The 11,457-nt window shown below is 38.5% G+C and overlaps 6 protein-coding genes across 6 annotated transcripts; 3 read left to right on the top strand and 3 right to left on the bottom strand.

Moving 5' to 3' along the window:
• Positions 1–170: 170 nt before the first annotated feature.
• FDP41_007474 (uncharacterized protein) lies at positions 171–2,282 on the bottom strand (the record flags this gene model as incomplete). The annotated part of the gene is made up of 2 exons (XM_044711223.1): positions 171–1,349; positions 1,500–2,282. The coding sequence occupies 2 exons, from the start codon at positions 2,280–2,282 to the stop codon at positions 171–173; spliced, it is 1,962 nt and encodes a 653-aa protein (XP_044569010.1).
• A 211-nt stretch (positions 2,283–2,493) lies between these two features.
• Positions 2,494–4,047, bottom strand: FDP41_007475 (uncharacterized protein; the record flags this gene model as incomplete). Its single annotated transcript, XM_044711224.1, has 4 exons — positions 2,494–2,934; positions 3,021–3,122; positions 3,239–3,655; positions 3,799–4,047. The coding sequence occupies 4 exons, from the start codon at positions 4,045–4,047 to the stop codon at positions 2,494–2,496; spliced, it is 1,209 nt and encodes a 402-aa protein (XP_044569011.1).
• A 911-nt stretch (positions 4,048–4,958) lies between these two features.
• Positions 4,959–5,495, top strand: FDP41_007476 (uncharacterized protein; the record flags this gene model as incomplete). Its single annotated transcript, XM_044711225.1, has 1 exon — positions 4,959–5,495. One exon carries the CDS (start codon positions 4,959–4,961, stop codon positions 5,493–5,495), a length of 537 nt encoding a protein of 178 aa, XP_044569012.1.
• A 332-nt stretch (positions 5,496–5,827) lies between these two features.
• FDP41_007477 (uncharacterized protein) lies at positions 5,828–7,018 on the bottom strand (the record flags this gene model as incomplete). Its single annotated transcript, XM_044711226.1, has 1 exon — positions 5,828–7,018. The coding sequence occupies one exon, from the start codon at positions 7,016–7,018 to the stop codon at positions 5,828–5,830; it is 1,191 nt and encodes a 396-aa protein (XP_044569013.1).
• A 1,402-nt stretch (positions 7,019–8,420) lies between these two features.
• Positions 8,421–9,649, top strand: FDP41_007478 (uncharacterized protein; the record flags this gene model as incomplete). The annotated part of the gene is made up of 2 exons (XM_044711227.1): positions 8,421–8,576; positions 8,825–9,649. 2 exons carry the CDS (start codon positions 8,421–8,423, stop codon positions 9,647–9,649), a joined length of 981 nt encoding a protein of 326 aa, XP_044569014.1.
• Positions 9,650–9,926: 277 nt separating this feature from the next.
• Positions 9,927–11,312, top strand: FDP41_007479 (uncharacterized protein; the record flags this gene model as incomplete). Its single annotated transcript, XM_044711228.1, has 1 exon — positions 9,927–11,312. The coding sequence occupies one exon, from the start codon at positions 9,927–9,929 to the stop codon at positions 11,310–11,312; it is 1,386 nt and encodes a 461-aa protein (XP_044569015.1).
• Positions 11,313–11,457: the final 145 nt, after the last annotated feature.

The following is an 11,457-nucleotide window of genomic DNA, read 5'->3' on the forward strand; positions in this document are numbered from 1 at the left end:
TTGAATCTCTGCATTAGACCCAAAGTTCCATGTTCATTGAACTGCAACTTTACCTTAATTTACCTTAAAAAAATCAAATTTCTTCCACAGACTTTATTTCAAACTTGTAACAAAAGTGTTATTGTTGGAGATGAATGTGACATGGACAAGTGACCATCTCGTGCACGAGATCAGATGGTGTCTAACAGGTGGTTGTTCCGAGTTCTCCTCAATGCATGGTTTACGAATTCCCCATTTAACCTACATACTTCTACCATTATTTGCCGTGTTCTCCTGTTGAATAACCCATAACCAAGAGTACAGAAAAAAAGAAATATGGAAAGTGCGACCATAATTATTCCAAATGCTGTAAATTGTGCCATTGGACCCAACGCAAGAATTTGCTTTCCAACTAACACTTGAATTAACAATTGGAAAACATTTGCCAATGCAGAATTGAATGAAAAAATTGCAGCAAATCGAGTAAGTTTCAATCCTTTCGCAATTTGTGTGAAAGAAACCACATATAAAAATTCAAACAAGCAATGATACACAACAAATAAGAGATAGGCCACAAAAACTGGGCATTTTCTACTGACGCTTATTGCAATCAGACATGACCCACATGCTAGACAAACGATAGCGGCCATCATTTTTCCTTTCCATGAGGATACCCAATTTCCCAATCTTGTAGGGATCATTGCGATCATTGAAGCACAAGCATATGCCACTGCTATAAGAATTCCATTCAAAGAAATTTGGTTATTAAGGGTTTTGAAAAATGTTTGGTAATAGGTGAGAGCTAGCATGTGAACTGCAATTCCAACAATGCAATAGATACTCCAGAAAGGCACTGAAAAATTTTCTGTGTAACATTTTTTCACATCCACAACAAATTTCCAAATTTTGCTATTTTTTAAGAAGCTTATTAATTTGTGAAACTTAATAATTGGTCCACTCCTCGAATGAATTGAATCTTGTTGGGAAGGTGCTGTCGTCATTGCTTCATGATGAATATTTGTGTTTCCTTCCTCTTCATGAATTTGTTGAGAGAGTTGAACTTCACTTTGCTGGTCGTAATTGACACTCTCAACAATATCTGCCTTCGAAGATGCCAATTTTGGATCCTCTTCTTTTGAGGTGGCATTACTGTCTTTGCAAGCATTATCATTGGTTTCAAACGTATGAATGGATCTCACATATTTCTTTGGAGAAGGAAAATGAAAAATTGCAAGATACAAACAAGGAACAATACAAGCAAATCCCATGTAATACAGAACTTGAATAGAAACTCCACACATGTATACGATTTGTCCCACAACAGCACCCAACACTTGTCCCATTAAAATACACGCCCTGGATAAGCTTGTCTGTGTTTGGTGCAATTTTTGAATAAAATCATTGTCATTTACAATCATAATTCATGTCCAATATGATTATTATTAATTGTTATTCATTCATATCGATGACAATTATTATTCAATTAGTATAATTATTTTGAATAAATTTTCTGAACTCACCAAAAATTGATATGAATTTGGAGAACTCGAATGATACAGTAATGCCAAATAGGTCTGATCCGTTCCATACAGAACAGCCACAGCAATTTCAGTCACTTGTAACATCCATACTGTATTTTTCGTACTGAAAAATTCACTCAACATGAAGAGAACACTCGCCAAAATTCCAACCACAATCACCCACTTGTGACCAATAAATTTCAATTCTGAAATAATTCCAATACATAATTGAACGAATGGCATTGAGTAAGACCAAATTGGAAAAATATCAAATAATATAGTTTTGAGTGAAATTCCTTTAGAAGTTAAAAATTCAACCAAAAATGGTTGTTGAGGATTGACCATGTGAAAAAACGAATATATTGCAAAAGTGAGCACGAGACCCAACGAAAGTGGTTGATTCATTATTGTTGTATCATTCGATGGATTTTTTTGAGTTTTTTGTGACAGTTTTTGAATGGACGGTCTTGTTTCCGAAATCACTGTATGATTATTTGATGGTGGTGTGAATGATTGCTCAAGTGGTGCCGTTTGTTGAACATTCGGTGAAAGAGATTGGCTCAACATGTTTGAGTGGTTGTTATTATTAACAAGGACGGAAAGTAATAAAGTTCTCTCCGACGACAAGTCCTGGACATGTTGATGTGAATTCGCATGGTGCTGACTGTTCATCATCGGATCGGTGGTTTCAAGTCGAGTCGATCCTTGCGTTTGTTTTTCTTCCTCCTTTCGCAGCGAAGGAGGTTCTCGTCGAGTGAGACAATCACCATCTTGTTGTTGCATGTTGTTTTACAACTCAATTTTTTCAAAGATTTATTTCTCACTAATTTTCTCATTCTAATCGCGCATGATCTCATTCCCTTCATTGATATCATTGAATTAAGGCCAATATTATCAACAAAGGAAAACACGACCTCCTCGTGAGTGGAGTTGACTCGAGAGAAGTGCGCATACACAGAATTTTATACATAAATTACATTCGAATACTTTTAATTTAAGCATAATAGTCGAGAGCCACCTTCTTTTTGGCTTGAACTGCAGCAATACCTTCCATGAAATCTTCGTGCATGATTTGAGTGGCATCTCTCCTGAGAGCAATCATACCAGCTTCGACACAAACGGCCTTCAATTGAGCTCCGTTAAAATCTTCGCAACAACGAGCCAACTCTTCATAATTGACATCATCAAAATTAACATTCATTCTCTTGGAGTGAATTTTTAAAATCTGTATACGTCCCTTTTCGTCAGGAAGTGGGAACTCAATCTTACGATCCAAACGACCAGATCTCAATAAAGCAGGATCCAAAATATCAATACGATTGGTTGCGGCAATGACCTTAACTCGTGTGTCTTGAGAAAAACCATCCATTTGGTTCAATAATTCAAGCATAGTTCTTTGGACTTCTCTGTCACCTGACTTGTCAGAACCGAATCTCTTTGTACCAACAGCATCCAATTCGTCAATAAAAATGATAGCAGGAGCTTTTTTTTTTCTCTTGCCAATGCGAAAGCATCACGAACAAGCTTGGCACCATCTCCGATAAACATTTGAACCAATTGTGGACCAGCCAACTTTAAGAATGTAGCTTTTGTTTGGGCAGCACATGCACGAGCAAGCAAGGTCTATAATTTTCAAAAATTTCATGTAAGCCACAATGATGATGTTATGTGACAACAATGTATGAAATAATTGAGAAAATAATTTTGTGGAATTGCTCAGTTGCTAAATTCACACTTACCTTTCCTGTACCAGGAGGTCCATACAATAAGACGCCTTTTGGTGGTTGAATACCAATTTTCTTGAAACGATCTGCCTCTGTCATTGGTAATACAATAGCTTCATACATTTCCTTGATTTGGGCATCACATCCTCCAATTTGATCGTAATCTTCCTTTGGTCTTTCATCGACTTCCATAGCTTTGACACGAGAATCATACTCAGATGGCAGCTTTTCCAACACAAGAAAACTGTCCTTGTTAACTCCAACTAATTCTCCAGGCTTTAATTGTTCTGAATCGACCAATCCGATAACAGGAAGATAAATAGTTTGTCTTGTACTTGTTTTTATGACGGCAGATTTTCCCTTTTTATCTTCGTCAAGGGCAATGCTTGATCCGTCTTGTATAATTTCTTCGTTTTCATCTGTTTCCAAAATCTTGTTATTAGAATTGTTTGTTCAACATCATCAAATGTAAAGGAATGAGATGATATTTATACAATGTATCGGCCCAAAAGTATCATCAACAATGAACACAATCGGATTTGTTCTCTCTCGATTTTTCTTTGGTCTGTACTTACCTCTACAACAGTAGCCACAAGATAGGGCAATTGTTTGTTAAGTTTGATCTTTTCCGTATTTTCCTTTATCTTTTCCTTCATTGTCGTTTCATCATATTGAATACGCTTCTTTTCATTCTTAAACACGTGAATTTCATTCTCAATTAATCGGGATCGGTGCTCAATCTCGTCCGTACCTGCACAAGCAATATCCTCACCGAATGTTTCAAGAACTTCTTCCTTGGTCCACTTCTTTTGTGATGATTGCATTTTTTTTTGTTTGAAGATAAATTGTTGTAATTGAAAAACTATTAATAGTTTGAACATTCCTGTTTTCATTCTCATTGTGTGCAAGGGTGGCCAACTCGAGCGTATTTTTTCGTGAACACATCAAGCTGCAAGAGAGAATTTCACTTCCATGGTGGTATAGTATTGAAGGGGCCCTTTCCCCTCTTCGTCACATTATCAACACCATCTCTCTCAAACCACAACTCTTACATTGAGAAACGTGTTATGAAATTGTTGCTAAAATGTTTTCAAACTTCTCTTCGAAAAGGGTTTTAAAAAAAATTTCAATTTGTGGAGTTCAATATGATTGAGAAGAGTTTGAAATTAACACCAAGCCCGTCAAAAGTGCACAACAAATAGAACATCCTTGAGTGTAAAGTGATCTGTTGTTCTAGAATTTCATGCTGCTTGTTTGCACTTTACACGGGCTTTATGTTTAATTCAGCCAAAGTCAGTGACACCTTTTTTTAAGGGCTGTTATTAATTGAATATTAGGTCTCACAATACCAAACAAAAGAATCTGAAACTAGACGGAAAGAAGCATCTACCATATGAAAATCTTGGTTTCAGCATGCTTAATTGTAGAACAGTTCAACTCTGAAACAAAATTTGAATAATGGTCGGTGTTATTAATCGAGTAAAAAAAAGTGCGCTCGTAAAGAATCTTGTCTCGAATCTTGGTCATTTTTACTGAAGGAGTTGGCCACCCGTGATTGTGTGTGGTTTTTAAAAAAAGTGTACAGCTTTGAAACAAATTCCCAAAGCTTGAGGGACTATGTATTAAGTATACTTAACTCGATAATGCCATGCATTCATGGTTGACGCATATTCATTTCAGGTTCTTTAATTTTCTCAATTTCAAAATGCTTTTCTTTTGAAGAACTTTTAAAAAAATGATTGAAAACAACAAGTCGAAAATCATCCATGTCCAGGTCATTGGATGTCAAGCTCAGTTCACTTCCTATTCGGCTGTTCTTGCTCCAAAAATTGGACCACTCGGTCTCTCACCACGTCTCGTCGCTCATGAAATAATGCATCTCACGAAAGAATGGAAAGACGTTCGCGTGAAATGCAAAATTGTAGTCAATCTCGATGAACGAAAATTTCAGGTCGAAGTGATTCCTTCCTGTGCAAGTTATATCATTCGTGCCCTAATGAAGTCCAATTCAATCTTTTCCTCAATGCCATTTAATAACAGACATACGCGACATTCGTTGATAAAGGCCTACAAACAATGCAACTTGACGATGGATCAAGTCGTTGAAATTGCTCGATGCATGAGATCTCGTTCAAGAGCCAAAGAATTCAAAGGATGTGTGATAGAAGTTTTAGGGACTTGTGTTTCTGTTGGTTGTAAAGTGGAAAATCAAGATCCAAGACATGTCCAACAGCTTTTATTGTTTGGATTTTTGAGTGTTCCTGTGGAGTAGTGCGTATGTCGAACTTTTTGTTAAACAAAGAGCCTTCTTGATTCTTTATTAAAATCGGTTTTGTTTCAATTCATCCTGTCACGCCAAGTCATTTTGTGCAAATTGGTCATTAAAAAAGGCTCTAGTTTTTGGTCGTTTACAGTTCATCCAAAAGATAATGAAAGCTATTTGTCAAATCTTAATGGTGACTTGCCGACATTAACCCAATCTAGTCTTCTTTTGTTGTTGGTGTTAAGGCTAATTTTCATCTTGTCAATTCCAATATGCTCACAGAAGTCTCTAGATGGTGGAACAAAAGATGTGAAAACAAAAATTTATTTGTGTGCGGTCGCTTAACTGTACTGCTGTTTGAGCTGAACAAACTGGATAATCACCTCTTCAAATTCATTCAATTTCTTTTGGAATTTCTTGTTGAGCTTTTCCAAGCGAATATATTCTCGCCATTTGACTTTGGAGTTGGAAGTATTATTTGGGAAGGTTGTGGAAGGAAGAGATCGAATTAGAGGGGATGCCCCAGTAATGCGTTCAACATCAAGTTCAACAATAGAGGCTTCACTCGCTTCCTCCTCGTTTGGAACAATAATCTTTCGTGTCGTTTCAAAAAGCTTAGAACATGTGACCGTCCTCTGGATGTGGCTTGGAAAGTCAATATATTCCATTATATCTTTGAAATTCGAGCTTGGAAGCTTCTTGGGAATGGGCAATGAACCTGTTGAGCTTACTCTCTCCAGTTCTTCTCTCGCTTGGAATGAAAAGCCAAAATTACTCTCCAACATATTTTGGTGTGACTCAACTAAATTCAGTAAGGTGCTCTCAATATTAATCAATTTGGTCACTTGTTCACAAATTTGAAGTCGCTGAGCTTTAAGATTCACCTTGCTACTGCTGCATGTAAATGTGTTGCTGTTAGACATGGAAAAGTTTGGAGGAATAATTTCATCATCTCCATCCTCTTCAAAGTCCATCAAGAAGAGGGATCCTGGCTGTTGTTCATCAATTTCTGTCAACATTTCCCACAAATTCGAGAGTTCTTTGACACCAATTTCAACGCTATTGTAGAGCGAGTTGAGCTTGTTGATGCATTCCAAGCTGGTTTTTTTCATTTCTGCATATTGTTCGAATTTTTCAGCAAACTGAGAAGAAGAAGCACCATTATCGATGGTAGGTTCTTGATCCTTAACACCCTTAGCAATCGTAGCCTTTAGTCTTCCTGAAGTGTTGGGAGATTTATATGGAGAGACACATCTTGATGTGGTTGGTTGTCTCCTACTTCTACAAGAGGGTTGAGGTGAGAGTTGATTGGTCGTGGTCATGTTGTTTGTTGCAGTGCTTTCTAGTTGCTGAGAATTAGAAGCAGCAGACGAGGTATGAATTCCCGCAGTACTTGTGCTTGAAACATTAGAAGATGATGAAACTGATGTGGAAGGAGAAGCAGCACGGTCGGAAAGGAGAAGTTTGAGAGTGGAAACTTGAGAGCGATGATAACGGAAGTGAATATGTTCAGGCCTGAAGAGAGTTTCCATGGTGGTGATAGTAGTGAGATTCTTGCGTTTGAAAAGGTTGAATAAGTTAATGATGGTGATGTTGAAAATGTATGTACAGAGAGAGAAGCTTTCAAGAATTGTCCACTCGGTGTACAGCAGTTGATGTGAAGGCTCTTGTGGATTCTCCCAAGCAATTTTACTATGAAAAATGGCCAAAATATGAATGTCTACTAGTAGTAGGTAGTCTCTGTCAAAGATGGATGTACCAGACGAAGAATACAATCCTTGCTGATGATGATGATGATAGTTTGCTCGTGCTTCTAAAAAAAGTAACCCCGTCCAAGCAGCTTGATGGTTCGACCCGAAGAAGAATTTGAATGATTCTATTCGCGGATTTCGTTCAAAATTCGATAGATATTCAAGAACAAGAACGTGTCGAAATAAATCAAGCCGTCCTGTGGAGACTTTTTTTAGAGAGAGAAAAAATATTTAGTTGAGTTGTTTGAAGAGTTTACAATGCCTTTTCCCGCTGCTATTATTTTTGAACGTTATTCAAAATTGAAACCTTGAGCAAAGACAAGACCTTCAAGGTTTGCACAAGGTGCTTGTCAAGGTTTGCATTGAGTATTGAAATGGTATGTACATTTTGAAAATGGTTGTTTCAGCTAGCTGAATATTTTCTGCTGGGATGTTATCTTTATGCGTCTTCAAAAGTAGAAGATTGACAAAAAAGTGCAAGTCTTGAGATTGTCTGTGCTTGTTGTATACAACAGTTCTTTTGAAATGTATGGGTTCAAGTATAAATCTTGAGGTGGTAAGGGTGGAATTCACGTTGAACAGGATTACCTTCTCAATGTGTCTTCTGTCTCATCAAGAATGTTTCGAACAGAGTTGTTCCCTTTGTACTTGTTTTGTAACACAATGACCTGAGGATCAAAAACGTATTTGTTTTCGATCTTAAAAGCTCTCCAAACTTTATCGTGGCAAGCAAGAGGGTCTAACTGATCTCCATGGAGTGCCTCTCATAATAATAAATAATAATAATATTAATGGGATCCCAATGCATCTTTAAATGACTTTTCAAAGCACATGGTGAGAATGGCCAAGAATGTTCAAATTTCCCGATCCAGTAATCACCCATTCACCGATACGCAACGCATACTACACACACACGTTCCACTGTGGAGTCCTCCACCGTGTTTCGCCGTCCCTGTCCTCAGATCGGGTCGAACTTTTTGGTGGATGATGGCACTTCTTACAATGGATCAGCATTAAAAAATTAAAACAACCAATTTCGCTGCAACCTTCACCGTTTTCGGCCCTTATTGCTGCTATTCATCGAAATCAAACTGGGACTTTTCCATCACCCAACACGAATTGTTGTTCAAACCGCCATTGCTGATCCAAAAGTACCTCACCATCCTTTTGTCTTTCATTGAAAATGCAAACCAGTCAACCACCACAGGCAATTCTCACTTCTTCCAAACAACAACAACAATTACCTTTGACATTTCTTGGAGATAATTTGTATGTGAGATATGGAATAGCAGGAGGTTTGAGTGCATTCTCGACCCATGCCATTATGGTTCCTTTGGATGTAAGTGATTTTAGTGATCAAATAATGATTGTTTACCACCACCACCACCACTACTCATGATGATGAAATGCCGCACCAATGTTACATGTGTTGCCGCACGGCAATATTTTTCATAATTATTTCCTTTTTCGTCTAACTTTCGATATCGAATGCACATATTTCATTGCCTCTCTGTGGTTGAAATTGGGCATACAACATGTCCATTGATATACTTCTTCTTTTCCTCTGGTGGTCCAACCTAAATGTAGGTCGTTAAAACTCGAATTCAAATCGAGCCCACCAAATACAACAAGGGAATGGTTTCAGCTTTTCAAACCGTTTTGCAACAAGATGGTATGAAAGGACTCACTTTGGGCTTCACTGCCACGGCCTTTGGTTACTTTATTCAGGGCGCATGTAAATTTGGATTCTTTGAAGTGATCAAGCAAGGAATCATGAATCGGATTGGAAAGGAACGAGTGATGAGTGGCGATTTGAAATATTTGCAATTTCCAATTTATGTCTCTGCGTCGGCATTGGCTGAAGCCATTGGAACAGTCATGTTGAGTCCATGGGAAGCCATTCGTATCAAAACAGTGAATCAACCTGAAAAGTATGGCTCTATGAATGTTTGGAGAGGACTTGCCACGATTGCACGAGAAGAAGGTGTTTTGAATGGTTATTTCAGAGGTCTTGTGCCAATTCTTCTCAAACAAGTACCCTACACAGTGACTCAACTCACTGTGTTTAGTTATGCCACCGAGTATTTCTATCGTGGATTGTTACCACATTTTGGCAAATCAAAGAATGATTTGAATACTTCACAACAATTGAATGTGAGTTTGGTCTGTGGTGTGATCGCAGGTCTCACAAGTGCCATCGCTTCACATCCTGCTGATACGTTGTTGTCGCTCGTGAACAAACCAGGAGAGACGAGAAGTGTTTTGGAAATTTTGAAAAGCATTGGTTTTAGGGGAGTTTGGGCTGGCATTGTTCCAAGATGCATCATGGTGAGCACTTTGAGTGCTGCCATGTTTTTGGTGTACGATGGAACGAAGGTGTTTTTAGGCTTACCAACGACAGGTGGAAAGTAAATGTGAAATTGATCATGTACACAAAGTTCATCAATAAATATTTCATGTAATACTCCATCGGTGTTCCTCTTGCTTGTTCACTCTCCGCATACATCTCGCAACATAAACTTTGATGATCTTCCCTTTTCCTATTTACAAGATTCTGAACCAATCCCGTTTAGCAGCGAATCGTGGATCAAAGCTCTCAAAAGGCAAATTTTTTTTAGCAAGAGATGTAGAAGAGAAGAGTCTGAGAGTTTGGTTTGCTTCAACCTCCAACAGAACCACATCAAAAAAAATGTCCTTCCTCGCACCCACCACTCCAACAACAACCAAGAGAAAGTTAAGCCTTTCTAATGTGATGCAGCCAGAAGAATCTATGCTGCTCATTTCCAACGGAAGCCTTACTTCACCTCACTCAGCTTCTCCCTTATCAAGTTCATCCTCTTCTCCTGCCTCATCCACAGTAAGCTCAAGAAGGCAATCCACAACAAGTGAGGCTTTGCTCTTGGTTCCACCGACGGTTGGGTCATTATTGACAAGATCACGCAGTGCAGGCAAGCTTGAAGAAGGCTCCACAACACCCAAATCTTCAAGAAGAGCTCTTAGTAAGGCTGATTCTTTTCGGGTCTCCCCCACCACTGATTTGAAAAAGGAGCAAGAAAAATCTCTTGTCAAGGCCTATCAAAACGCTTTGCTTCCTTCCACCAAAATCTACCTCACAAGTGCTGAGAATGATATGTACAGCATTCCAAGCTCTCTCCACAGTGCAACAGTGTTTGAGCCTCACGTTGAACATTTGGGAGCTCCGATTCTTTTTACGGCATGCCATGGTCATCAGGTGTATAGAGGAGGAAAAGTTTCGGATGATAGTGAAAGATTACACCTTAAAGAAACCTTTACGAGTGAGATTGCTCTCCTGTTGGCAGCCAAAGTTCGAAACATGCTCAACTCGTTAGAAGGCTCGTTTGTGGTGTGGAATATGAAGACCGTTCATGAAGAAGATAGTTCTCACATTGATCCAAACTATTTGATGCCCGAACAATACTCTCTTTCACCCTTTCATTTGTTCTTGCACAAGTTTAAAAAGCTCTACAATGGCATTCCAATGCTACACGTTGATATCCATGGAAAAGTCAATCGAAGAGACAACCGAAATATTGATGTTGGGTTTGCTCCCATGATGGAATTCTGGAGTAATTCCATTCATGCCAAAATTCTCAAGGATGACTTTTGCAAACGCTTAACAAATGCCGTTTCGTTGTGTACTCGATCGGTTGGTGGCTTTAAAGTTGGCGTTGAAAAAGAACCATCACAAAATGGATTACGGGGAGAGAATGCACCCCACACTCTGAGCCATCAAAGCGTTCTTCTCGAAATTCCAGCTGTTCAGCTTGAGATTCCTTACGACGTGCGAAAGGAACTCGTAGAGAATGATGCTTTTCTGGAAGAAGTCGCAAAAGCCATCACTGAATGCTACAAGATCACTGTTTGTAAAATGTACGACATGAATTGGCAACAATGTCATCATCACATCGTTCGTTTGAACACAGAAAATGATAAGAAAACTCTCCGATTGACTTCAAAGAAACACCATCATGACCATGTGGAAGAGATGTTTCTACAAATGCTGACTGAGTATGCAGCGTTAGAGAAACAGCAAGTGTCAATTAAACAAATCTAATAAATTCAAATTACGCAGCGTTCAATAAAATACGATTCAGCTTTGCGGAGCATCCATGGACTTCCGTTCCCATGTTGATCTCCTCTCAATTCCAAAAGAAACAATTTTATTTGTGCTCAAAACAACCCAATCAATCCATTCGAGA

This window comes from Naegleria fowleri (assembly GCF_008403515.1).
Source record: "Naegleria fowleri strain ATCC 30894 chromosome Unknown tig3, whole genome shotgun sequence".
NCBI lineage: Eukaryota > Heterolobosea > Eutetramitea > Acrasida > Naegleriidae > Naegleria > Naegleria fowleri.